At 52.7% G+C, this 27,424-nt stretch overlaps 1 protein-coding gene across 6 annotated transcripts in view; it reads right to left on the minus strand.

Annotated features, from left to right (window-relative positions):
* Positions 1 to 165: 165 nt before the first annotated feature.
* Positions 166 to 27,424, minus strand: part of RAB11FIP3 (RAB11 family interacting protein 3) — a 77,938-nt gene continuing 50,679 nt past the window's right edge. For 5 of the 6 annotated variants that reach the window (XM_027683536.1, XM_027683538.1, XM_027683539.1 and 2 more), the window contains 12 exons: positions 25,896 to 26,083; positions 21,883 to 22,056; positions 17,658 to 17,792; positions 14,604 to 14,639; positions 12,000 to 12,093; positions 10,401 to 10,504; positions 7,955 to 8,095; positions 6,966 to 7,047; positions 5,016 to 5,153; positions 3,825 to 3,980; positions 3,308 to 3,448; positions 166 to 2,599 (listed from right to left, as the gene is read on the minus strand). In XM_027683536.1, coding sequence (XP_027539337.1) covers positions 2,486 to 2,599; positions 3,308 to 3,448; positions 3,825 to 3,980; positions 5,016 to 5,153; positions 6,966 to 7,047; positions 7,955 to 8,095; positions 10,401 to 10,504; positions 12,000 to 12,093; positions 14,604 to 14,639; positions 17,658 to 17,792; positions 21,883 to 22,056; positions 25,896 to 26,083 — 1,503 coding nt within the window. In that variant the 3' untranslated portion in view covers positions 166 to 2,485. The remainder of the gene's footprint in view (positions 2,600 to 3,307; positions 3,449 to 3,824; positions 3,981 to 5,015; positions 5,154 to 6,965; positions 7,048 to 7,954; positions 8,096 to 10,400; positions 10,505 to 11,999; positions 12,094 to 14,603; positions 14,640 to 17,657; positions 17,793 to 21,882; positions 22,057 to 25,895; positions 26,084 to 27,424) is intronic. The other variant, XM_027683537.1, reaches the window with a different exon arrangement.

Genomic DNA, 27,424 nt, shown 5'->3' on the forward strand with positions numbered 1-27,424 from the left:
CAGGGCACTCCAGCCAGGTCCAGCCTCCTCCATCCTCATCTTCCCAAAATCAGGGCACTCGTGGTGCAGGAGCATTTCCACTCCATCCACCCCCACTGGAGATCCAGCACTTGGACACTCAGGATGCTTCAATCCACCCCACCCCTGCGTAAAAAAAGTCTCTGGGCAGGAATAGTAACAGCTTTTAATCCGACAAGAATTGATACATCATTTAAGACAATACTGTTTTTGCCTCTTTTTTGGGGGGATTTCCTTCACATACCGATGGGGAAAGAGGAACATTTTTGGGATGTACAGTTTTTGTTTTGTTGTTTTGTTTTTTTTTCTCTCCATAGGGCTTTTAAAGCATGGTGAATGTGCAAGTCAGTGCTTATTGTTTGCTTAAAACTTTTTCCTGGTGCTTATTTACAGTTACAGTACCTCTGTGAGAGCGACAGGAAAAAAATCACAATTGTTTGAGACCTGGGGATCCAGGATCCCAAGTCAAGAAAGGCAGATCTCCGATATTTATATATTTATACATATATATATATATATATGCTTTTGTGTATACACAGATACATTTCTCTCCTCTTTTAAAGTATTAAAAAAATGGATCAACCTTCATTCTATAAAAATACCTACTCTACAAGATAGAAAAATTTTCCCTCTCCAAGTATACACTGATTTACACCCAAAGCTTCTCTGGAAATGTACATTACGTGGCTTCTTCCCGTGGACTCGGGGCAGGGAGGGAGGGAGTGGGTGCCCGGGAGTTCTGGGGGTGCAGGAGCTGCCCCGGGGTTTTGGGGCTCACCCCGGCCCCACTGCACCTCTCACGAGGCCGTGGGGGCTGAGCACCCTGAGGTGCCATGGTCGTGGCTCGCCGGTTCCTCCGGGATAAGGCTGTGGCAGCGGCCACGTCCCCCGGGCAGGGTCACCCCGAGAGGGCTCTGCCAGCCAGGAGATGCTGAAAGGGGTTTGGTGAGGAGCAGGAACCCCCCCGCCCCCGGGATCGCTGTGGCTTCTGCTTCCAGGCCACTCTGGCATTCCTAAAACCTGACAGGCAGGAAAAAGAACCGCTGGATGAAGCCGGATCCCTGGGATTCCGCTGGCTGCCTCCTCCCAGGAGCTGGAGAGGAGCAGGGTGGTTCAGTGGCTGCTCCAGGGTCACGCCGCGCCACGGCCGCTTGTGCCAGCAAGCCCAGAGCCGTCTGATGTAAACATGGCTTTTGTTTCCCAGGGAGCTGCTGTGGTGTTCTCTGTCTCCTCTCCCCAGTGGCACTGAGATTCCAGCCCAGGCTGATGCCAGGGATGAGGAATGAGCGCGGCTGTTCCGTCCCCTGCCCCAGCCCAGGGAAACAGCAGGGAAAGGCGGCCGGAGCGGGCTCCCCTCCAGGACTGCAGCTATCACCAGCAGAGCCCTGCTCCGGGTGGGAATGGCACAGCCACTGTCCCCAGGCCAGGGACTCTGGGAAGCGATGTGGGGAGCTCGGGCCTCTCCTGCAGATCCCAAAGTGCTGCGTGTCCCCACAAGGACAAGGAGAGGTGGCCAGGTCCAGCCTCCAGTGTGGGGTGAAGAGCTGCAGCCTTCCCCAGGTGCCTGTGGGATGGACAGACAGCGCCTGTGTGTCTGTCTCCAGCTGGGGACGAGTGGCTGCTCCTCCCAGAGCCACCCCGGCTCCACGGGCACCCACAGACCCCGCGGCAGAAGGGCCAGGACTGGGGAGCAGGGATTGGAGCGGGGAGTCCAAGCCCTCCCGACGGGACTGAGCCACAGACAGCAAAAATAAATAAGGAGGCAGGTGACAAAGTGCACTCACACCCTGTCCCCAGAGCGGCCGCTCCCAGGGCTGCTCCTGCCAGCAGTGAGGGCTCTGCGTGCACCCCGGCCCAGCAGGAGCAGCAGGGCAAGGATGGGCTGCGCCAGCCAGATGAGGACATTTGCATTAAGTTAATTAAAAATAAAACAGAACAAACCCAAACCCCAACCCTCTGCAAGTCTGGGACACGCTTCCCTCGTTCCCAGCTCTGCCCCAGCGAGTGAGTGTGTCAGGGACACTTTGGCACAGTAGGACAGGGCAGCGAGGGAAAGTCAGCGCTGCCGCTCCCGTCCCCATCCCGTTATCATCCCGCAGTTCAGAGAACCCCTCTCCTCACACCCTACACGTGGCAAGCTCCTGCTCGTGCCCCGCGTGCCAGAGGGTCCAACGCCTGGCAGGACAGTTCCCAGCATCACAGGTTCTTCCTCCAGGTGTGCGTTGCCTGCGTTCCTTCTCCAGGTTCCCTTTCAGCCCTCCAAAAACCAGAAGGGCTTCAAAATAACGGAGTCAGACAACAAAGCCTGGCTGCTGGTTTTCCTTTTCCCTGGTCCGTGGCTCATTCACCCCCCGACCTGTTGCTTCCTTGTGCCTTCATCAAGAGCAAAGACATTTGGAGTCCCTCTTCATCCTCTCAGAGCACCAAACCCACATGATGAGCGCGCAGTGGCGGCTGGCGGCCGCCCTTACTTGACTTCCAGGATGGAGGGGTTTGTCTCCATGATGGCCACGATGATCCTGTCGATGTAATCCTGCAGGCGGAAGTTGATCTCCTCTTGCTTTTGGATTGCTTCCATGAGCTGCAAAGGAGGGAGAAAGGGAGGGAGAGGTCACTGCCTGACACTGCCCAGGGCTCCCCGTGGCTCTGTGCACCTGTGGATGTTTCCCTCTTCTTCACTGTGGCCTGGGATATTCCTGACCATTAAGGGGATAGGAAAAACTGGTTCTGCTCGCTCTTGTCCTTCCTCTCAGCCAGTCAGGAGCCTGAACAAAGCAGAGAGCATCACAACTCCACTGGACCCCCAAAATATCCCGGTGTGTTTCCCCACTTCTTGGAGTCTCATAAGCAGGGTCACCAGTGTCTGGGGTACAGGGAGGACACGTCCAGAGAAGTTGGGATCTCCAGGGTGGATGTCCTGGCTCCTGGGGGATTTAAGACAGCTCCAGACAGACAGACACACCCTGTGGTGGCTGCTCTCTCCTGGGAAGGGGAAGGCTGTCACGGGGCAGGCAAGGCAGAGCTGCCAGTATCAGCAAATTGGCAGGGAGTAGGTTCCCTGTTCCCAGGAAGGAGGGCTGGGAGGCAGGTTAAGTCCTGCAAGTTCTGCAAAGAGTTGCGTGGGGATTTTTTTGCTCTTGCCATCTTTCAGGTGGGTTTTGGGAGTGAGCTAGACCACAGACAGGGCACATCAGCTCCTCCCAGGCCCTCTCAGGCTGAGGGCACAAGGAATGCCCCAGCCAGCCCGGGAAGGTGCAGTGTGAGGGCAGCAGCACCTCATGGCACATACCTCATCTCTGGAGACAGAGCTGATCTCTGCTGCCAGGGATTCCGAGAAGGAGGCTGAGAAGAGGTTCTTGGCTCCCTGGATGCTCAAGTTAATGATCTGCCCGTTCAGTTCATCATTCTGCTCCTTCAGGTTCCTGTTATCCTGTTCACAGAGACAAACCAGACACTGAAGCACCTGGTGCCCTCAGAGCTCATCCAGCCTGGGAAGGCAGGAGTTTCCATCCTAACACAGCTCACACAACACTGCCAACAGCACAGGGCCTCCTGACTCCACCTCAGCAGAGCTTGGAGAACCTCTGGAATCATGAGGTGGGAAGATTCAGGGGGCACAGCAGAGAGAAGGGCTCCTGAGTGTACATGCTGTCCCTCAGAAGAAGGAGCCAACCTCCCTGTCCCAGGAGAGAAGAGCAAGAAAGCAGTGGGCTCTTGGAATCACTCCATCTGAGGGAGCCCCCAGACTCTGCTGACCCCTCCTTGGTGCCAGGAAATCACTTCCCTCCCTGCCCAGCCTTCCCCACCTGCTTGAGCTGCTTGATCTCTTGCTCCAGCTCTGTCTCCCGTGTCCTGCTGTTGTACTCCTGCAGCCCCATGCTGCTGCTCCGGCCCCGCCGCTGCTCCGCCTCCAGCTTGAACAGCTGCAGGTGCTCCAGCTGCTTCCTGAGGTCCTCAATGAGCTGCAGAGCAAGGGAAGGGGACAAGTGAGTGCCACAGCCCCTGAAAACCCGGCAGCACCCTCTGGTCATGGCTGGTGTGACAGACGGGCCGTCCCTGGCCGGGACCAGCCCCATCTGTGGCTGCAGCAGGGTCGTCGTAAAGAGCTGTGGCTGCCCCGTCCCTGGAAGGGTTCAAGGCCAGGTTGGACAGGACTTGGAGCAATCTGGGCTGGTGGAAGGTGTCCCTGCTCACGGCAGGGCTGAGCTTTAAGGATGAGCTTTAAGGTCCCTTCCAACCCAAACCATTCCATGATTCTATGATTGAGTCCCTTTCTGGGGGACACATGGTGGCCCCTTCTTCCCTGACACCTCCAGCAAGGAGGAGATGGGGAGCTATTTAAATACATGAGCACAGCTCTGGAATGACCCTGCTGGAGACCCAGAGATGCTGGTCTGGGGTCTGCAGCAGCACAGACCTATCAGCAATGGGGGCATCTCCTCAGACATCTCCCTCCTGCCCCAGCACTGAGTCCCCAGCTCACCACAGTGCTCTCAGTGTCACCACAGTGACAGTAATTTCCACTTTGAGGCCCAAAGCTCCTTTCCTGCCACCAAACCCTGCTTGACCCTCCAGCTGGAATTACCAGTACTACCCTACCACAGATGATGGAAGGGCTGGGGGGCTGTGATCCTGCTCCCAGGCACTCAGGAGCTGGCAGCTCTCACCCCAGCAGCCCCACACCCCTCTGCTGGCTCCATGTGCCATTGTCACTGTCCTTGTGCCACCACTCCTTCCAGGCAGGAAAGGAAGGGGCCACGGTGGCACAGCCCCCCTTTGCAGATATGGTGTTAAAATTCGGATGAATTTTAACAAAATTCAGCCAAAAGTGACCAATGTGATGCAGTTCAGCTGCTGAACGACCTTCTTCTGCCCAGGCAGCACCAAGTGCTCCCACTATACCTGTTCTGGAGAGGCTGCCAAGGCCAACTTTCCCACACAGCCCTAATTTTGGTGACTAGCAGGGCAGGGTTGTGGCAGGCACAGACTCTGCTCACCTCCTGCGTCGACTCCTTCTCCTTCTGGAACTGGTGCCTCTCCTGACTCAGCTTGTCCCCCATCTTCCTCTTTTTCTCCTGCTCCTCAGTGAGCTGCACAGTGAGGTCTTCAATCTCATCCAGCAGCTTCTGCTTCTCCTGCAATGACACAAAAAGCACCAGTGAGAGGGTTTGGCTCCGCTCGGCGCTGCCAGGGCTCTTCCCACTCACTCAGGAACGCGGCGCTCGCTGAGCTCCGCAGGGAAGGATCCTCTCCTGATGGACAAGGATGCTCTGCCTGCTGGGGTTTCATTTGCTGAGGGCTCTGGAGCCTGAGAGCTTCAGCAGCCACACACCAAAATAGCACTGAGAGAGGCAGTGCGAGATGAGTCCAGAACAAATCCACAGGAATATCCACACTTGTGCCATTTTCTGGGAAGTGTGATGCTGGCGTGGGACAGGCTGGGAGGGACTGGGGCCAGCACAGGGGCTCCAGGCCAAGGGGAGACATTAAATCATAAGGTTCCTTCAGTTTGCATTTCACAAAAGCCACAGACCCGAGATCTTTGCCTCCCTTTGCTCATTCTCGGTTTCAGATATGAAAGGTTTTAACTGGGGGCTGATCCAAGAAGGAACAGGACCAGTTCAAGCCAGGATGTAAAACACACAGCCCAGCTCTGTCCCCTTCTCATTGTCAAAGCCTTGGCTGAAGGTTTGGGATGCAGGTAAAGATGCCAACAGCCCTGTACAGCAGCACCTTCTGCCTGTGACCAGCTCACCGCCCCCTCCCTGGGTTCATGGTTTCCAGCCTCATGGGAAAGGTTTTGGCTCTCAGAAATCCAAAAATACCCCAAGACCTCACCCAGTGCTGGTGATAGATGGCCCATGGCACGAAGGGGTGAGGAGCAGCTCTGTGGGGCAGCTCCAGCTGCTGGGTCTGGGGTGTCCTGGTACATGGAGCAGAGCACCAAAGGCACCACACCAGCAGGAAAAGGAACACTGACAACAAAATCCGGATTTGGGGCACTGGACAAGCAGCTGCTCATCAGCTGGGCTTTTCCTTGGCAGAAAGGGGCAGCGATTGCACCTCTTGCTTCTCCTTAATCCCATTAACTGTGGAGAAGAGCAGCTCTGCAGGGAGATTATGGATCACAACCAACTTCCCATGGCTGAAACAAACCAAGGCAGGGAATTTGTCCTCAGAGCCACAGAGGTTTTCCTGCCCCCAGCCTCAACTGTGCTCACAAGGTCCTGGTAGATGAAGACCATTTCATTGTGGCCAGGTCAGGAGGGATGGAGCTGCAGCGCTCTCCCGTGGGATTAAACATGATAAAAAGCTCCAGACCCTTCAGATGGGCAGGGAAGTTTGATTTCACTTCGATTTTAACCTTAATTCTGCCACAAGCTTGGCAGAAACAAAATGTAGTCTCTGTACAGACATCACATCCACAACCCACATTATCTCCAAAAATGAGGATCTTGTCCATCCGTGGACTGTGATGCCTCAGGAAGTGTCCCATCCCAGTCCCACCAGCACCTGCATGACCTTGGATCCTGAGCAGGGTGGGAGGCAGGAAGGTCTGGGAGACATCACAGATCTTTGAAGGCTCAACTTGCAAAGCCCAGGATATGGAGATGAAGCATCTGCTCCTCCTCCTCCCCTGCAGTGGACTGGAGCCACAGGAAAGGGGACAGGGATGGGGACAAGCTTCCACAAGAGGGCATGAGTCCCCTCAGGAGCAGCCACTGACACAGAGGGAATAATTAGGGGTTTTATTCCCAGCTTCCAAGTTAAACTGTGGGAGCCTGCACAGACAGTGGTCTGGGATAGTGCTGGTCCAGAGCAGGGTCTGCAGGGACTGGAAGCAGCTGGTTTGTTTGTTACATCAGATGGATCTCACAGTCATGGAAATGAGAATTTCACCCCAAACCCAGATCCCCAGCCCGTCCTGGGCACCCCCTGGGCCTCACCTCCTCCAGCCTCTCGATGTTGGCTCTCAGACAGGGCACGCAGGACCTCAGCTCACTGTTCTCATCATCCAGCTGCTGCAGCCTGCCAGGGGAACCAGCTGTGAGACACCCACCCAGCATCCCACGGGGGGAGACACAGGGAAAACACCACCAGGAATATTAAACCAGGATCTGTTCAAAGCAAACCCTGAGAATTCCACTATTTCTGCTCTAAGGGGAAAGAGAGGGACACCCACGTGATCCTGACAAGCCTGTTAGCCAATGTCATGCCCTTCTCTATCAGGTCCAATGCTATTTCTTGTTCCAAGGGCTTTATCAGTGCCTGGACAAGCCTCAGCACCAGAGATATCAGAGCAGGGGTTGAGAGAGGACTTTGGGTTCACAGTCCCAGGAAAAGGAACATCCATGTAATGGTGACTGGTTAAAAAACTCCACTGTTTTCATCTTTCATTCACTGCAGGGGCTGAGCAGCAAAATATTCTAGAAAAGCTGAAAAAAAATCTGTTAAATAACTGAAACCTCTCTCACCCACTATTTCCTTTGGAATCCAAGAGGCAGCACAAAGCACCCTGGCTGGGACAATTCTTTCCTGGCTGTTGGGACAATTCTTTCCCTGCCTGTTTCCATCAAGGTGCAAAATATCTGGGCATCAAATGTACCTCCAGGAATCATTTATGGGAACAAGCACTAACAACCCCCCTCCTCACCTATGCTGTGGGTAGGCACATGGATAGAGGACAAGAGCTAAATTTAAACTGCAGCAGGGAAATTCAAATAAAGAATCCATGATGAGGTCCATGGAGGAGCTTGATTTTGGAACAAAGGTAAAAATAGACAAAATTCAGGGTTTGTAATGACTTCAGTTACACCTTGAACAACCTAAACTCACTGTCCACCTCAGTTTGTCCCCCCAAAGGCCTGTGCACTGATTCCAGTGTGTACCTGGGGGTCCAGGGGACCTGCCCCCACCCAGCCCTACCCAGCCCCACCTGGCCTGCAGGTTCTCGATCTCGATGCTCTTCTCCCTCTCCATTTTGCTGAGCAGCTCCCTCTGCTTCTTGATCTCCTCCAGGAGGGTCTGGTCAGCCCTCAGCTCCTGCTCCTTCAGCTGTTCCTCAAGAGCATTTGCTCTGCAGAAAGGAGAGAGGATTAAGCATTCCTTGGGCCCACTGCCATCCCAAGGGAGGGACCAGGCTCTTTTCCCAGCCCTTTCCCACCCCACAGATGAGCTGGGAGAAGCAGATTCTGAAATACAGCAAGATTTCAGGGAAAATACACTGATCATCATCTCCAACAGCTTCACTCCCTCCCAGCAGATGCAGTGGGACAGTCCAGGAAACCCCCAACGACCCAAATGCTGAGCAAAACATGCAAAGAAAATAGAACAAGCCATGTTATCTGCTGGTGTTGTCTCTGACTAGTTTTTTAAGTCCCCAGGCTGCATCAGAATCCTTTAAAGGGGGAAGTGAGGGTGGAAGCACAGTAATCAATCCTGTAACCCACAGCCTGTGGGTCACCCTGAGCAAGCTATTCAATCAGAATCTCATGGAGCCATTGAGGTTGGAAAAGATCTTTCAGATCATCTAATCCACAAATAAGACCCAAAGTTGCAGTTCCACTTGTAGTGGCCATGGCAGAGAAATCCTCCTTCACCTGTTTCTAGCATGAACTGATCTCATCACCCAGGTAAGAGATGACAACAGCCCCAACCCTCCTTCTTCTCACTCTTTCATGTCTCCAACAAAAAATACATGTTCTGCAGGTCACCATTCCCTGTGTGCCACCAGAACTGCAACAACACAGAATCCCAGAATGGTTTGGGTTGGAAGGGACCTTAAAGATCATCCATTTTCACCCCCTGCCATGGGCAGGGACACCTTCCACTAGCCCAGGTTGCTCCAAGCCCCATCCAACCTGGTCTTGGACACTTCCAGGAATCCAGGGGCAGCCACAGCTTCTCTGGGCAACCTGTGCCAGGGCCTCACCACCCTCACAGGGAAGAATTCCTTCCCGAAGTCCCATCTAACCCTGCCCTCTGGCAGTGGGAAGCCATTCCCCCTTGTCCTGTCTCTCCAGGGCCTTGTCCCAAGTCCCTCTCCAGCTCTCTTGGAGCCCCTTTAGGCACTGAAAGGGGCTCTCGGGTCTCCCTGGATCCTTCTCTTCTCCAGGTGAACCCCCCCAGCTCTCCCAGCCTGGCTCCACCAGGCCAGGCTGCTCAGAGCCCCATCCAACCTGGCCTTGAACATTTCCAGGGATGAGGCAAGGAGCTGGAATTTATGCAAAGGCTTTTCCCAGATGAATCAACTCCTCCCCACCAGGGAGCACAGTCAAGACTTTACTCCACTCAAAGAAAATTGGCATTTTTGGGCCAAGCTGCTCAAGTGAAAACATTTCCCTCACTCCGAAGTTTATGAGGGCTTAGGAAAACCTTTGTTTGGATCCCTCAGATCCCTGACACGACTGTTATTTAACAGCCTTACAGCCCTATAGATAAACTCCTGCCGGGTTTATCTGCCCAGGGTAAATACACCCTGGCAGAGAGGGGCCTGGGAGATTAGTACAGACAGATATTACATCATGTGGGATCCAAAGGGCTGCACCCCTGCCAGGATCTGGCAGCAGTGGGATCAGGGCTGGCTGTGGGGAGGGTGGAAATGGGTTGTAACAACTCGGCTGTGCCTCCCACCCAGAGCTACTGGGTGAAATAAGGGCCAGAAAGAGTCTGCAGAAAGCAAGGATGAAGTGTGTGTCCCCCTGGAATGGGACACATTCCAAGCAGCACGACTTCCCTGTGGTTTTCTGGAGTGTCCTGTGTATAAAAAAGCCAAGCCCCTGGAGCTCCAGAGACCTTTTGGGAAGGACAAAAGGGGCAGGAAAGCATATTTTATATATTAATGTATAAATAAACAGATAAACACATAATGAAAAACTAAACATAAAAATAGAGTGTCCTGAGATGGAAGGGACACAGAAGGATCAAGTTCAACTCCTGGCCCTGCACAGGCCCCCCAACAATCCCACCCTGTTCCTGAAAGTATCATCCAAACCCTCCTGGAGCTCTGGCAGCCTTGGTGCTGTGCTCACTGCCCTGGGGAGCCTGGGCAGTGCCCAACCACCCTCTGGGGGAAGAACCTTTCCCTGAGATCCAACCTGACCCTGCCCTGACACAGCTTCAGGTCATTAAAAGCCACGTATAAAAAAAGCCACAAGGCAAGTCCTGGAGCTCCAGAGACCTTTAAGGACAGACACGTGGGCTGGGGAAGCACATAAAACATATGTATATAAAATCTAAGAGGCACCGTGTCCTGCTTTCAGCTGGGATAGGGTCAGTTTTCTTTCTAGCAGCTGGTCAGGGCTGTGCTCAGGATTTAGGATGGATGCAGCAGGACATGGGTGGGAAGGGGCTCTCAGGGTGATGCCCTGCCAGGCTCTCACCTGTGCACCAGCTGCAGGTTCTCCTGGCGCAGGCGGCTGTGCTGCTCCCCGTTGGCAGCCGTGTCCTTCTCCAGCTCTGTCACCCGCTTCTCCAGGAACACCACCTGTGGGGAGGGACAGGGAGGATCAGGGCCCTGAACCCACTGGGATGGGCCTCCTTGAAGCCAGAGCAGCTCCCAGAACCATCCTCAAAAGTGGAGGGTTGCCACAGGGATGGGGCAGCCGAGCCCTGATTTGAAGCATCCTTATAAAACATCCTTTTCCACCCACGTTTGGATGTCTCCCATGTACCAGCACAGGGCCAAACACTTCATTCTTTCCTTTCTTCAACCCTTGCCTGATGACATCCTAAATGGAGCCCAGAGGGATCCCCAGAGCTCTGCTGCATCCATACTCCACTGCCTGGAACAGGACCGAACCCCTGGATTTACAGATAAATAAAGTCACATGGGAGGGGTCAATGCCAGATGGTGGGGAAGGATCAGAGGTGAGGGGTTTTCTCCCTGTACCTATGCAGGCTTTATTCCAGCTGTATTTGCATTTTATTCATTCAAATCCCAGTTACACCCATGCAAAACAATCATGGAGGAGAGGCAACTAGGAACACGTCTGCAAAACCCAAACCAACACTCTCAGAGAAGGGCAAGAGACATGTGAATATTAAAAAAACCACGCAGAGACCAAGGCCTTTCCCAGCACTACATCCATGGTTTCCCAAGTTAACTGCCTTAGGGAATATGAGTATTTTTTTCAATTTTTAGGCTTGGAAAAATGTTTGATTTTTAATTTTTTTTTTAAAGGCCTTCTATGCGTTATAATTCTTTCCAAGTGCAGCCACACACATACATGTATTTCTCTTTCACATGTAGCTCTCTATTCATATTCTAGAATTAAAAAGCCATTTCCAAGGAGTTTCAGGACTGCAGCAGACATTTACACAAGCCCCAACTCACCTATCTTTAATTCTCCTTCTTTTCCATGGCTTCTTTCCTCTATTTTTAGGTAGGGGTGCTCAAAACAAAAGCTTTCCTGTGCTCCAGTCTTATCCTATAACTCTTTTCTTGTAACACCCCAGTAAAATCCAGCAGGCCCAGCACAAAATCAGCTTCTCCTGATGGCACAAGCAGAGTGTGCAAGGAAAGGAAGTTCTTGTTTCGCATCAGGCGAATTGACTCCAAAAAGCAGAATTTGAGAACATCTTGTTTTGTGAAGGAGAAGTGAAAATGCAGCCTGCAAACAGCCCTCCCTCCTCCTGACATGCTGGGACAGCCACCACCCCTGGAGAAGGCTCAGTGTCACCTCCTGACCCAGCACAGGAGCTCTGCAATCCCTGGAGTGCTCTCATCCTCCATCCCCTCGATGGCTTTTCTATGTCCCACCTGCACCCACCTACCCAGAGCAGCTTCAGCCTGGCCCTGCCTGTGGATCTGGGAGCACTGAAAGGCACTGAATCTGCTCCCCTGTGCTCCTGCCCTGCTCCCACCTTGTCCCATAATCCTTACCCCTTAGCACCTCAAAAAAACCCCAGCAGGACCACCATAAAATCAGCGTTCTCCTGATGGCACAGGCAGAGCACGGCCAGGAAAGGAAGCCTCTCACCTTGTCCGTGATGTCCTCGTCCGTACACTCCAGGTTGTCCTGGTAGGACTCCTCCATCACCCCCACGGCCAGCGAGCTCGTCTGGTGCAGCTGCCTGAAACAGAGACAGACCACCCCGACCCAGAGCAGCACCGGCATCAGCGCCAACATCACGGCCATGGGGACATCGGGGGACAGCTACCTCCTGCCCCCCCGCAGCCACCACCGCCTTCTCCCAAGGGATTTAGCAGCACTGCCCCTCGGGATACTGGATTTCCAGCACAGGAAGGTGTGGGCAGGCCCCTGGCAGAACAGCTGTCCCCCTCACCACCCAGCTCTCCCTGAAGTCTGGCACCTGGGAGCACCCGGAGAACAGGGGTAACAGGGAGCACGGACGTGGACACGGCTCCTGGGACTTCATACCGGGATCATTGCTCTTGCTCTTTGGAATGGGAAGAGATAAGAGCTCCCTCTTTCCACTTTCTTTCTTTACGAACATCCCAAGGCCGTGGATTAGCCAGCACAGGCCAGAGTACTGGCTCTGACACTGATAAGGTGTGGAAGAAAGGGAGGGGGACAAAACCCCCCAAAGCTGTTGCAAAACACCCCCGCCCACCTGGGACAGCCCAGGGTGAGCTAATCATTAGCAAGGCCTTGCTACACCAGCGTCCCCAGCTTGGTGAGGAGCTAAAGGACACCCCGGGGAGGAGCTGGATTGGGCACCACCCTCGTGGCATCGCTGTGGATCAGCTCCGGCACCTCATGGCACAGGGAAGAGCTACTGCCATGGGGAGGGTGGTGCAGTCCAGCTCTGGAACCACAGGCAGGTGCTACCAAGAGGAAAACACTCTGCCCTCCCACTGCTTTCAGCAGGAGATGGATGAGAAAACCACAAAGGTCTCTTCTGAACCTCTGTTTTCCCTAGGAATCTGTAACATTGGCTCTCAAATTCATCCCACTGCACAATATGCCCATGCCAATACTCACAAGCACAACTGGCATTTACCAAGAGACCACAGCCAAGGCCCAGTCTCATTTTGCATCCTCACCCTCAGTATATATTTAGATTTTAAAGTCTCGGGCACATTTGTCATTTAAATCATGCCGAGCACAGCAGGGCTGAAGCAGCACGAGCAGAACCCAGATAACAAAAATGAGGAGAGAGCCCTAACCAAAACAAAATCGATCTTTTAAAATGTTTTGGGATTATTCAGTAATTACAGTATCTACAACAAAGGGTTTGCTTTGAGCTGTGCTTAAGGATCTGGCTCAGCAATGCCCTGTTATCTCTCACCTTATCACAAACTAAACCCAACTGCTCTTGAATTAACCAATATTTACCCAAGCCCACATGTCCCAGCCTCAGAATGGCATCTTGCCAAGGGCCAGGAGGGCTCAATCTCCCAAAAGACAGGGAGCCTCCATTTCCAAAACTTTAACTCAAATCCTCCCTTATTTATCTCTGCCACAGGACAAAAACTAGTCCTAAAACAGGAAACCTGGGGGCTGGCTGCTCCCTTCAACCCTCTTTCCTGCCAGTGTTTTTAACAAAGCTCTAGAAAGTAAGCTGACTGGAAGTAGGAAATGTAATATCAAGGAGCTGCTTCCTTTCCAGGAGGGGAAATCACACCAGGGGAGATTGCTGACCACAGGAAAAATGGAAAAGGGAAAGGTGTGAGAGCACAGAGGGAGGAAGAGGCACAGGATCAGCACAGGGAGCTGAGTGCCAGGGCACAGGGTATGAATATTCCCAAACTGAGCTGTCTGTGCCTCCACAGTGTCCCTGTGCTGCTTGGAAACAAGCAAAGAGAAAGCCAACAAGTGCAGAGGGAAATCTCTCTCCCGAGCAGAGCAGAGGCAGGACAGCAGAGGTATGACCCAGTTTATCCTTAAAATCCTGATGGTACGGGAACAGGAGGGATGGGGAAGTTGGGAAAGGAAAGCACCAGGTGTCACCAAGAGGGGATGGATGGATCCTCTGCCCCAGAGATTCAGAGCAAGCTGCCTGAATATATCATATATCCCTGTGCACTCAGGGATCAAAATGCCCACAAGGAAAATGTGACCACGACAAGGTGGTTGTGCAGGACAGAAGCAACACAGCATTAAACCTGGGTTTAAATCAGGGTTAAACCATTAAACCAGGGTTACCTGCAGCCCCCCAGGATGCCCCAGAGTGAGGGGGGAGGGGGGCTGGTCCCACAAACTCAAGTGCTAAGCGAAGTAAAACAGGACCAAGAACTGTCTAAAGTGGTTGGATTTTTTCTGGGTGCTGGAGAAATCCCCCTCCCCTAGAGACCCACCACGGTGACACTGGGGAGGGGACACCCCAGGGGAACAAATCCTTCTAGGGACTCTGCTCCTCACACCCCTGGTATGGCACTGAAGGACGGAGAGGGAGGAGAAGCACCCCAATTTTGTCCTGGAAGAAACCAGCAGCCTCCAGCTGTGTGCATGGGTGAGAAAACCCACTTCAGAAAAACTGTATCAGAATTAAACCCACTTTTCCCCAGGGCTATGGAATAAATCCAGAAATAAGGCAATTCAAGCTTATTTTGAGCCTTCCTCCCGCGGAGCCAGCAGCTCGCACGGATCAAGCAAGCAGGAACAGGAGCATGGGCTTACCTTGCCACCTTCTTGCTGGAGAGTCTTTTATTTGGGCTGCAAAATGAAGAAAAAACAGGAAAGAGTTAGAAGAGCTGACAGTGGAGAGCAAGGGAAACAGGAAACTGCGAGGACTCCGGGGCACATCCTTTGCTCTGGCACGGAGCGCCCACAGCATGCACCCCCAGCCCCCCTGGAAAGGGCAGGAGAGGGACCACTCATGGATTTAACACCACAGAGACAACGAACCACATGGAATAATGCTGGAGAAGACCTGACTGCCCCCACAACACTGTCCTCTGCCACTGATCCCTGCCTGAAATCTGATCCCCCAGGAAAGTGCTAATAATAGTGGGGAGGGTGGGGGGCTTCAGCCTGGCTTTGATGGCAGAGTGAGCCAAGTCTCCTGCACCCCACACCACCCCAGGCCTCCCCTGGCATCCCCCCGGGTTCCTGCCCCCTGGATGGGGGACAGGGAACAGTTCCTGCCTGCCTAGGGGCACGTCCATCCTTCTGCCCTTCCCACAACCATTATCCTCCTGTTTGGCTCCAGATCAGCAGAGAACTGCTGCCTACATGGACCTCAGATGTTTTAGGAGGTGTTGATGGTGCCCCTGTCTGGATTTCAGGCTGTTAGAGTGGCTGGGGAGAGGGAAGAGCTCTCCTCTCCAGGGATAACTGACGGAGATCACTCCCCTGGCTCCGTGTCCAAGGCAGCTGCCACCACCATACCAGGGCGGTCAGGGCTGAGCTAATGCTCAGCGTGACCAGGGTAGGGAAGCCAAGGTCTGTGTGACCCTGTCCCAGCCCCTCAGGATGGGCTGCAGGCCCTCCCTGCTGAGAAAAAAACAGCCTTTTCCAGAAACAGCTCCTTTCTAAGACACTCCTTCCACTCTTTTGGTCATGATTGATGCTGGTGAAGTGAGCAGGGCCTGGATCTCCCTCCTCATCTGCCAACAGGCTGGTGTCAAACAGATGCCACTGGGTTACATCACTGGTACCAAATCCTCACTCAGTGATGGCAAGGGAGAACCTGAGTGGAGAAGCAGCAACTGCATTCCATGGTGTTCAGCTCAGCTGAAGGAAAAAATAATAAATAAAATCATCTGGGAGTTCATTCCTGCCTGCACTATCAGTTCTTGGAAGGAAGAATTAAAAATAGCTCAGGACAATTTTCTTTGTAAGAAAAACCCTCAAAGCCCGGCCGGGGGGTGTTGTCAGGGTGACCAGCCCTCACGTCAAAGTGCATCCTCAAATCCCAGATTTCCAGGGAGCACAAGAGCTGCTCCTGGCTGGGCTTCAAGGCCGCTTGGCGTCCACCCGAGGGGAGGAGGTCAGGCCCTGGTGTTTGCCAGGAATTGTAAGGAATGTCCCCAGCACGGGGGGAAATATTTTTCTCTGCAGAAAGCTCATCGGGAAGCGATGCCAGCACCTGCTGAGGGTGAGACACCAGCTCTGAAAGGGCACTGAAACAAAACAGTCACAAACTCCTCCATCCCAAGCTCCTTGAGGATTATTCCCTGCTTTCCTGTGCTGTGGGCTCGGGAAGCAGCACCCCAATGCTGGGAGCAGGCTCCCCAGTCTATTACAAGGATAAAACACTGTCTGTAAGGCCACAGTTTTTAAGAGTGAGGCTGTTACAGGGTGCTTTGGGCTTCACCCCAGCTGCCAGAATCCCCTGGGGCTGGTGTCTTCAGGCTTGTCCCAGATTTTGGTCCAGTTCCTACTGCTCTGGTCGTCTGCAGTCTGGAACTTGTCCCTTGTTCTGAGGCCTTCACGTCACCAGTGATGCTGGGGGGAACAACAGGTCCTGTCCTGTCCCACACACGGCACGTGGCACTTCTCATCCTCACCACAGAGAGGGCAGGCACTGCCCCTTCCACCAGGCCCCTTGGAACATATTGCCAGGATATCTGTGCTCAGGAAATTGCACCTCCTCACGTGTCAAATCAAAACCTACGGAATTCCCGCTGTGACCGTGGGACAGGGAAACCTCCACTGGAAATGCCACACATCACAGGAGCTCCCGAGGTGTTAGTTCAGCTTTGCAGGTAAATTTGGTGGGAAAAAACTGAAATGGAGTGAGGCTACTGGTGCATCCAGGGAAAACCAGTGTTCTCCATAGTAACTGCATGACCTGAGACCCATCACTGACCCTCAAGGCCCCCAACAGCAAAAACAACTATTTCCCTGAGAAAGGAAAACAGAGACATTATTTTTTCATTAAAAATAATTAAATTCAAGCTTCTATTTGCTTTCCAGTTTTCTTCTCATAACTATACAGCCCAGGAGAGCTCCCAGGTCACACTATCCCTGCAGAGGACAGACAGGAATCAAGTGCATGACCAAAAACCAGTCTTGAAGAGGCCCACCTGCCATGAGAAGAATGATTACATTAATGCCACCATCCTTCCACCCAGTGGGCTGCAAAAGGTCTGAATGAATAAACCAACAAGCAGAAATTCCTCCCCAACTTCTCAAATCCAGCTGCTGGTTGGTAGACTTCCAGGATGACACTCCAAAACTCACCAAGTTCCTACACAAAGATCCCGGTGTCTGTTATGCCTCCCCGGCCCATGGTGGCACAGGCAGTGGGGGAAGCTGGGTGAGACAAGATTTGACTGCTCCCAAGCCCCATGGAGCAGGCTGATTCCTTCAGGATACTGCTGCAGCAGGAGGATGGGCTGGGCCCTGCCCTTCCAGGTTGAACCAGCAGTTCAGCTGTGCTTCCAACTCCCAGTCTGTCCTCGGTGACAGAAATACTGTACGTGACCAGCTCATGGCTTCCAGTGCCAGGAGGAGCCCCCACCACTCACAGAACATGCAACGGGGCTGCCCAGAGAAGAAGGGAACACGCTCCTTGTCTCCCAGCTTTTGGGGCTTGGATTAAAGGCATCTTCTGCTCCCCCTCATTAATATCATCCCCACCTTCCCCACCTGCAGAGTCTCACCCTGAGTGAAACTCATCCCCTGTCACAGGAACCGACCGACGCAGCAAAGGGAAAGCTGGGCGAGACAAGGAGAGTCTTCCCTCCCAGAACATCATTCCCAACACTGAAAGGGGGCCACAATTACCTATTCATTTCAAGATCATTCAGGCGAGCGGAAAGATCCTCGAGGCGGTTGATTTGTTTGTGGCACTGGCTACAGTAAAACTCAAAAGCTTCATCTGCGAGAATGCTGTGCAGTTTCGCAGCGAGCGGATTGGCGCTAGAGAGATCACAAGGGTCAGGTCAGCAGGACAGAACCACGGGGAGCAGCTGCAGCCGGGGCTTCCACAAGCTGAGGGTACGGTGGGGCAGGGGAGCTCTCGGTGGGAGACGTGAGATTTGCAATTAGAAACATCAGGGTCGACTCCCACCTTGATTTTAGAAGCCAAGTCGCAGTGACTGTGGGGTTGCTTATAGCAATAGATAGAAAATTTACAATTGCTTCTAAAAAGATATTTATATTTTTTAGAATATTTTAGATTTATAATGAGCAACACTCCCATCACTCCCAGCAGTTTCCAAACCCCTATGCCAGTCAGCTCCAGTGGGGGAACCCCAAGAGCCCAGGGCAGGTGAGGTAAGTGCTTCCTACAAACCTACACCACTACAAAGTTTACTTTGCAACACAATTTTCCAGGTAATCTGTCTCAGGAGGCTCCAGCAATGGTCCTGGTTTGCCCAATTAAGGGCAGGACTGGGCGCTGTGAGCCAGAGGTGAATCTGAGGGGGGTTTAGGCTGGATATCAGGTTCTTCCCCCAGAGGGTGGTCGGGCACTGGAACAGGCTCCCCAGGGCAGGGGCCCATTTTCCAATGGGATGCCTTAAAGATAGAGCAGCTGTGCTGCTGTGGACCCACTGTTAGCAATGCACAGTGTCAGATTTTCACTGCAAAGTGCTTTTAAGCTAAGATTAAATGGGCAGTTGCAGTTCAACCCTTCTCCCCTACAAAGTAAAGCTCAGAGAAGCCAAGCAGCAGTGCTGCCTTTCTGTAGGGAATGGCATTTGGAAAGAGGACATCGGGGGACTTGAACATCTTGAGAAGCTGTGAGTCACCTCTCCACCTGACATGCCCTGGATGGGACAGAGGGATTCTGAACAGCACAGGGTTTGTGTTAATTTGGGGCCAGATAGATTCCACAAATCCTTTCTGTAGGAAAATACACTTCTGGAAGCCACGGACTTGAATCAAAGAAAGGTTAATAGTGAAAAATCAAAGCAGTTCAATAAGAAAGACAGGTAAAGGTGTGAGCAAACACAAGCAAGCTTAAAACCAACAGGCATCCGAGAGGGACAGGCAATCCCAGGATAAGATACACATCAGCAAGTCCTGGCCTGGGGGATGCTGAGGGTGTGGGACATCCCGGGGGTCCCCTGGCTCAGCCCCATTTTAGGGGCAGTGGGGTGTCAGGGTCATCCCCCAGGGTCAGGCCTGGAGTCTGTGCTGTCTGTACAGTATTTCCAAGCCCCCTTAGGCAGGCAACTGTTCACCAGTCAATGCCAAATTACTCATCTCTTCCCATTCCTGGAAAAAAAATTAAATTGAAAACCGTTCCCCTTGCCCTCCAGGGCAGGTTTGGACCTGGGATAATCCGTTCCCAGCAGGACACACATTAGTTGCTCAGGCTTTGTGCAGGGAAGAGGTGACAGCAGCCGAGAGACACCTGAGGAAGGGATGTGCCCTTCTCTGGGTGCTGGTGGGTAAGTTTCCCTCCCAGGTTGGTGCTCCCTGGGCAAGGTGGGAACCCAAATCTAACCAGCATTAACACAAATAAGAACAGAGGTGTGGAGGAGAACCCCTGGGCCAGCCTGGCAGCTCCTGGGGTGTGTAAAGATCTCCCTGGCCTCTGGCTGTGCTGGTTCCGTGCCCGCTGAGTGGGTGGGAGTTCAGCCCCACTGTGCCCTAGGGTGTCCCCACCTACCCCTTGTGGCACAGAGCCAACACTCCATGGACTCAGTGATCCTGATGGAGCCCTTCCAACTCAGCATGTTCTATAGTTCCACGAGACAGAGCCTTCCTGCTGCCTCCCTCCACCTCCTGGAGCAACATTTGTCTTCCACAGGCCATCGGTGCTCCCTGACAGCACAGGTGAGGGGCTTTTCCCTTCAGTTCCCACCAAGCACTGCCAACAGACTTTTCCTACCGCAAGGATGTGCCAGGGAAGAGGTGGCAACCCAAGAGGATGGATCACAAACACACACATGCAAGGACTGAGCAGGGAAATTCAACATCTCACAGGGTTCCCTGAAGGCTCTTGGGGTTTGTGTCAGTCCTCTGGTGACAATCTGGAGCCATGGCAGGGAAATCTGTTGACATCATTCCCATTCAGAGACTCTTGTCTTGTAGCATGGAAAGGGTGTGTGGAGATGTGGCCCTTTACAAGTGATACAGTTCCTTGTATTCAAATTACAGCCAAACTACAGCCTGTGGTTCTTTCAGGTTTCACTGTGTTCAAACACACCAGGGCTGCTCAGAATCATGGAGTGATTTGGGTGGGAAGGGACCTTAAAGCCCACCTTGTCCCACCCCCTGCCATGGGCAGGGACACCTTCCATAGCCCACTTTGCTCCAAGCCCTGTCCAACCTGGCCTTGGACACTTCCAGAGATCCAGGGGCAGCCACAGATGCTCTGGGCCAGGGCCTCCCCACCCTCACAGGGAAGAATTCCTTCCCAACATCCCATCTAACCCTGCCCTCTGGCAGTGGGAAGTCACTCCTCTTTGTCCTAAGTCAAGAAGACACAATTGCAGGGAATGATCAGCCAAGGACCTTCACACATGCAATGATAACCCAAGGTGAGGGCAGACCTGAGAGGCACAAGGCAAAACAGACCCACATTCCTGACCCTGGAGGTTTTGCAGGGTTTATCTCCCCAGCAAGAGCCAGCAGAGAGTCTCCAGCACAAACCACCATGGGCCTTTTCTGAGCAAGCCCCTCCCAGCACAGGGAAGATGGGATAAGATTTGGGTAAGATCCAAAGAGACAGAGCAGAGGAGAGATGGTGCCTGACAGAGCAAAACTGGAACACCGGGAGTTCAGGCAGACTGGGAGCTCTGGACTGAGACTAAAGAAGAAGTTTAACTGATTGTAAAGGTCCTTTAGCTGGATATTTTCTGGTCAGGAGCCTTCTGGATGAGGCTGGAAGTCCATCCTCAAGGAAAAAATGAACATCAAGGCTGGTTTTTAATCAGAGAATTCTTCCTATGCCACAGCACCAGTACAGCCAGCTCTCCTCAGCATTCCTGGATGGTGCAAAGGACAAGCATGGAGGAGAGACTGTGCCCTTCCCTCTGCAGAGTATCCCAGCATGGAACACTGGTTTCCTGAAGGAATGGGTTGGGAATTCTTTACAGCAACTCTATTGCAGTTAACACCTTCAAGCACCAAGAAGAAATGAGCCCTGACCTGCAGCACAGGGCAGGGGGGGGAGGTTTGACAGCAGCAATTCCCTGCACCCAGAATTGCCCAAACTTTCCAAAGGGCTTTGGGAAGTCATGAGAAAACAGGCAGACAGCAAAAACAAAGTTATGAGAAGTTTACACTGCTGCAGAAAGGCACAAATGTATCATCCCAAAGGGAAAAAGTATGTTCTTGTCTTCAGCAAAGGTGTCTGGCTGGCAGGGATCACTCCTGCCCTGTGCTTCCAATGGAAAAACACATTCCCAGTGTTATCTGTCATCACAGGGACCTGTGGGTTGCAGCACTGGATGATATTCCAGCTTTTACTTATTTTCCTTAGAAAGTAAGTCTTGATGGGGTTTGTACCATCACACTACCTCCTCAGTCCACCCTGCACGGGCTGGAAAATGGACTTTTTCCTGTTTTCAGACTCTAAAGCAAGGAGAAAAAGCTACAACCTGCTTGTTGGTCCACATATTCTTAGAGAAGGAATGCTGCCACAGCTCATGCAGATCCAACCAAGCATGGGATCAAAGCCCAAAATACAAGTATAAAAGAGAAAGAAAAGTCATCCAGCAGCACCAGGGGTAAAGCTGCACAATGGTTTTCTCTTCTGGAAGATTCTGTGAGGAGCCACACCCCTAACAGGACTGGGAATGTGATGCATGGACATACAGACTCCTCTTCCACCTGCTCCTGGGCTTCAGCCACTGGAGGGGAGGATGGGCACTAGTCAGGGAAAAGAAACACCGGGGAAGGGAATTCCTCTTTCATTTTTGAGCTGATTATCCTGCAGTATCCCAAGTTTTCCAGGACCCCTGTCTTGCAAAGCCCAAGGAAACCCCTCTCCCACAAAGCAGAGTGAAGGCACTGAGCAACTGAACCTGGTGGAACAGTGCCAGGGCTGAGTTACCTGGGAGAGAGGAACGAGGAGCTGCTAAAGCTGCTTTCCCCATTACACAAGCTGTCCGAGAACAAATCTGCTTCATTCCCTTCTCCATAATCCTCAAAGTGCTCCTCTCCACTAATGACTGTGACGATGGAGTGGCTGAGGTCCGAGCCCAGGGGCAGGTCATGTGGGTGGGATCTGTGGGAACAGAGGGGAACACGTTAGAGGGTGGGTGCCACAGCCACCTTTCCAATTACATCCAGGACATGCCCTTTCCAAGCCATGCCCCCCATTCCAGCAGAGGAATAGGAGACCTTCACCCTGTGCCTTGAGCACTGCAGGGGCAGCCCAGGCACCACCAGGAAGTTTGCAGCGATTTTTTTCCCCAATAAACCAAGTTTTTCCCATGCAAACTCCCCTGGCAGCTGCAACCTGGGATTCGGGGGCACTCAGACTCGCAGGGTTGATGACAAGCCTTTGCCCAACCAAAAGCACGGCAGAGAAAAATCTGGCATGTCCCAGATACATCCAAAATATGTTCTGAGTTCCATGGGCAGCCTGTGTGCCAGGCTCACTCCTGCCTGTTGCTGCCTAATCCTATCAAGGGCCTATCCCCGGGGTTTAACACCGCAACCCCGGCGGGATTGGTGTCAGGGGGGGTTTAGGCAGCTGCCAAACCCAGCAGGGACAGACCCCCCAAGACAAAGGAGCCCTTTCCCTGCTCCTGCTGGGTAAATGCTGTACGTGACAATCGTGGAGTGGGGAATGCTCTTCCATGTGTTTTCAGCCCCGGATCCGGAAGGCTGGAGCATGTTAAGCTTCAGTGTAAATCCTAAACACACCCAGCACAGGTCCTTACTTCTCAGGGGGCACAGCTCTGCACTAAGTCATCACCCCTGAAAACACCTTGGCACATGCAGAGCATGGAGCCACAGAATCATGGAATGGCTCATCTCGTTTCATCCCCTGCCATGGGCAGGGATATCTTTCACTATCCCAAGTTGCTCCAAGCCCCGTCCAACCTGGCCTTGGACACTTCCAGGGATGGGGCAGCCACAGCTTCTCTGGGCAACCTGTGCCAGGGCCTCACCACCAAGTCAAGCCACCCCAGAGGACTTTCCTGCCCAGGACTGTGGAGGTTTTAAAATGAAGCAGGGGGTGTTTGTAAGGACCAGGCTGTGAAAGCATCCATGTGGCTCTGAGCCACAGGAATGTGCTGGGGGGGACCAGCACTGCACTCCTCTCCAAAATTCAGTGCTAAAAATAAAATATTGCATTATTATAAAAATTGGTACCTCAGAATACACCCCCATCCCAGAGGGAAATGGGGGTGTGACCAGACTGCTGGGCTAAACCAGAGAGAAGAAAAGATTACAGATAAGCCATTTATGACAAAAACCTGCACCATCCGAAGGATTTGCCCTTATCCCGCTAATAAAAACATGTCAACCCTCCAGATCTCTATTTAACCACAAATAAATCCAGTCCAGCTTGTGGGCATCTGCACATCCTCCTTGTGTCCTTTTTATTCCACAGTGAGATCCACCAGAACCCATCCGTCCCTATGGTGAGTCACACCACCACCAAAACCAGCGGAAATCTCTCCAGGAATAGAAGGTAGGGGGTGGAATTGTTAACTCAGAAGCAAAACCCAAGCCCAGATCTCTAAATCTGGGGCTGTGGTTTGACAAGCACCGTACAGAAGCAGATCTGATCAGGCACCTGGAAACCCTCAGCCCAGGATGCTTTGAGCAGTAAACAGTATTTCCTATTCACCTCTGGGGGCTCCAGCAGCTTCAAGATCCACAGTCCAAGTAATCTTTACTACACAAAGCCTAAATGACCACTTAAGCTCAAACCACCTAAGGTATGTTGAGTTTCAAGAGCTCCTGAGAAGTGATGGTGAAGCTCTGCTCCAGCCCACCACCTGCACTGGTCAGACTGGTCCCTGGAAGAGCTCTGCACCCTCCTGTGTGGGGTTTGATGGCACCAAAACCAACCCTCAACACCTTGGGAACACACTTCCAGAGACTTCCATCTCAAACCATTCAAATCCTTAAGTCAAATGAAGCTTTTCCTTATATTTTTGGCTATCTGGAATTTGCACACAATTAACACACCTGGCAACAGGTACCACTGTGCTTGGACAGAGCACCCAAAGGACACCTGACATTCCCAAACCCACACTGGAAACAGCAGTGAATCACAGAATCCCACAATGTTTTGGGTTGGATGGACCTTAAAGCCCACCTCATCTCACCCCCTGCCCTGGGCAGGGACACCTTCCACCAGCCCAGGTTGCTCCAAGCCCCGTCCAACCTGGCCTTGGACACTTCCAGGGATGGGGCAGCCACAGCTTCTCTGGGCAGCCTGTGCCAGGGCCTCACCACCCTCACAGGGAACAATTCCTTCCCAATATCCCATCTAACTCTGCCCTCTGGCAGTGGGAAGCCATTGCCCCTTGTCCTGTCCCTCCAGGCCCTTGTCCCCAGTCCCTCTTCAGCTCTCCTGGAGCCCCTTTAGGCCCTGGAAGGGGCTCTCAGGTCTCCCTGGAGCCTTCTGTTCTCCAGGTGAACCCCCCCAGCTCTCTCAGCTTGGCTCCAGAGCAGAGGGGCTCCGGCTCTCGGAGCATCTTCATGGCCTCCTCTGGACTCTTTCCAGCAGGTCTATATCCTTCCTGTGCTGAGAGCCCAGACTCGGGAAGCCCCAAGAACAACGTCACCTTACGATAAGAGTTCCCAAGCAAAGCATTTGGTACCTACAGGCAGGTGAATCCAAGGCACGTCACCCTCGGCAGGGGCCGGGAGCGCACGCAGGCCGCCATGGCCCCGCCGGGTCCCCCCGCTCGCTGCCCCGGAGCTCACGGCCGATTATGTCCCAAATTAACTGTCACTGAGCTGCAGGCGCTGGGGTGAGAAGAGCCAGGCCAGATAATCTCATTTCTGCTCTAATCCACGGCACCCTTTCAGCCCCGGCGCCGAGGCCGCGGCAGCGCTGCTCGCTGCATCCCTGACGTTCCCAGATGGATTTTGGGGCGGGAGGGAAGCCTGGTGTTTCCAAAAAAAACAATGAGAACTGTGAGGACTCCCCAGAGCATCAAGCCTGGGCGATGTGTTTTTGGTCAAAGGTAATTCTGTACTTTATCAGACCTTAAGCAAAGATGATTCCAGAGGTTTTGGTGCTCTTGGGTCACCAACCAGGTTGGCCCTGGCACAGGTTGCCCAGAGAAGCTGTGGCTGCCCCATCCCTGGAAGTGTCCAAGGCCAGGTTGGACAGGGCTTGGAGCACCTGGGCTAGTGGAAGGTGTCCCTGCCCATGGCAGGGGGTGGAACGAGATGGACTTTAAGGTCCCTTCCAACCCAAACCATTCCATGTTTCCACGATCCTAAAGGAGTTATTCCCTCCCTTCCTCCTGCCAGCATCCCAGTTTCACCCCAAACTCCCCTTTTCCCCCAAAAATGAGGTGGGCCCAGGAGCAGTTTTGCCAGCAGCGGTTCAGACCCAGGGAAGGAGATCTCAGCTCACGTTTCTGTGCTTCAGGCACAAGTTTCAAACTAGTTATTACAGGAGGTGGTTGCACATCAAAGGGCACACGCATGTTTTTAGGGAAAACAAAAATAGGATGAGTTCCCCTCCTGACTTGAAAATTACATGTCGTGTTTCTGGTTTAAGTGAAAGATTAAAAACTGCAAGTCTTTCAGGTGTTTGGATCACCTGAGAAGTTATTTTAGAGGCTAAAGATGCTAATGAGGGTACAGAAGATCTCCCAAGGCAAGCAACGATTAACTCAAAGAGATTGCCAGGCCGAGCTCCAAAACAGCCTACACATGGTGCAGCCTACTTATTACCATTATTTTTCAAGAAGAGCTATTTTGGTCTTGCATAAAGTTCCAAACACAAAGAACAAACCAAGTTTCAGCAAGACAGACTCGGCCCACTCAGATTTTACATCCTCGGGCTGCGTCTCCCTCGATCCTGGTCTGCTCCCAGTTTCCTGCCCTGCACGGTGGGTTTCTCTCCTTGCTGTTCCCACTCACCCGTGCTCCGGCTCCTCGATGGGGTCTGTGAATTCCGAGTGCACGGTGGAGTCGATGGCACTGTCTGTCTCCACCTCGTCGTGCATCTCGTGGTGGACCAGTGTGCTGGTGTCCTCATCCGTGAAGGTTTCGCACTCGCTGTACGTGCTCTCCGAGCCCATGTAAGCACTGTCAGTCACCTCATTTGCCTGGCAGAAAGAAAGCACAAGAGGCAAAAAATAAGATCCTACAGCTACGTGGATTCACGGCCGAGCAGGACAAAATACGTGTGAGGCAGCGAACTTTGGCTGGGTTACATTTCCAAGCACAGAAATCCAACCTCCTAAATCCACCCCGCATCCAGGTGCTGTTCTGTCGGCACCCCGGGGTGCACCCCAGCCTTTGCAGCGTTTGGAAAGCAGATCACAGAAATACAGACTAAATAAGAGTTGGAGGGAGGCTTTTGTTGTGAGCCAGTATGGATTTGGCAAGGGCAGGAATGGATTACCCACTGCTGACTCAGCAGTTCCGATCCCCGCTGCTTTCTCCCACTCCATTCCAAGAGGACACCTTATTAATCTGAATTCCCTGCAAAAACCACCATTCAAAACTACCAGTTAGCCCTTAAAGCACTTTTTTTTTTTGCCCTGTCTGGTAACACCTTCCATCCCTCAACAGCAAATAAGCTGGTTTATAAATCTTCATTACAGTCTCATTTGCAGGGACTCAAATCTCCACATTTCAGCTGGAACAGCATCTCAAATCCATCACCTGAGCAGGCTCCAGGAAAGCAGCAGGATTTGGCTTTTAAGAGACCATGATATGAGAATGGAGAAGAGGGTTTTCCTCCCAGTTCTGCCCCTCAGGCAGGTGTTCACCTTCAGTTCTGCCTGTTCATACACATGGGCAGGGACAATCCCCTCTGAGCTCAGAACCATCCCTATGTTTGAAGGAGAACCATGGGAGCACCAGGAGAAAACCTCTCTGAAAGCCATCACAGTGCCAACTCCTTTTCCAACATTTGGGGATTTCCCCAGCACGCCTCAGAACAAATCAAATTATTTTTGGTTCTGTCAGTGGATAATAATAATATGGGATCTGTCAGTGCTGGTGCTGAGCTCCAGCACCTCAGCTGTCACTGGAGGTGTTGGGCAGAGGGATGGGAACCCTCCTGGCTGGCCTCCAAATAAAGAGCTGCTCATGAAAAGCCTTTTGCTCCATGTGAAGTTCACCTGAGGGGATCCCTCTGTGACGAGATGCCCTCCAGCACAGCAGCAGGGCAGAGCAGCAGCAGTTTGAACACAGGCACAACTGAAGCAAACCTCTCTTCCTTGGCCAGAGAGCCCACAGAGCAGCTTTCAGGGCTTTTCCCAAGGAATTCTGAGAAAACAACATGTCTCAAAGTCCTGTACTGACAGAATCATAGAGTGGTTTGGGTTGGAAGTGTCCTCAAGGCTCATCTTGTCACAACCCCTGCCATAGTCAGGGACACCTTCCACTAGCCCAGGTTGCTCCAAGCTCCATCCAACCCGGCCTTGGACACTCCCAGG

Source organism: Neopelma chrysocephalum, unplaced genomic scaffold (genome assembly GCF_003984885.1).
Source record: "Neopelma chrysocephalum unplaced genomic scaffold, ASM398488v2 Primary Assembly neopelma1_65, whole genome shotgun sequence".
In the NCBI taxonomy this organism is placed as follows: domain Eukaryota; kingdom Metazoa; phylum Chordata; class Aves; order Passeriformes; family Pipridae; genus Neopelma; species Neopelma chrysocephalum.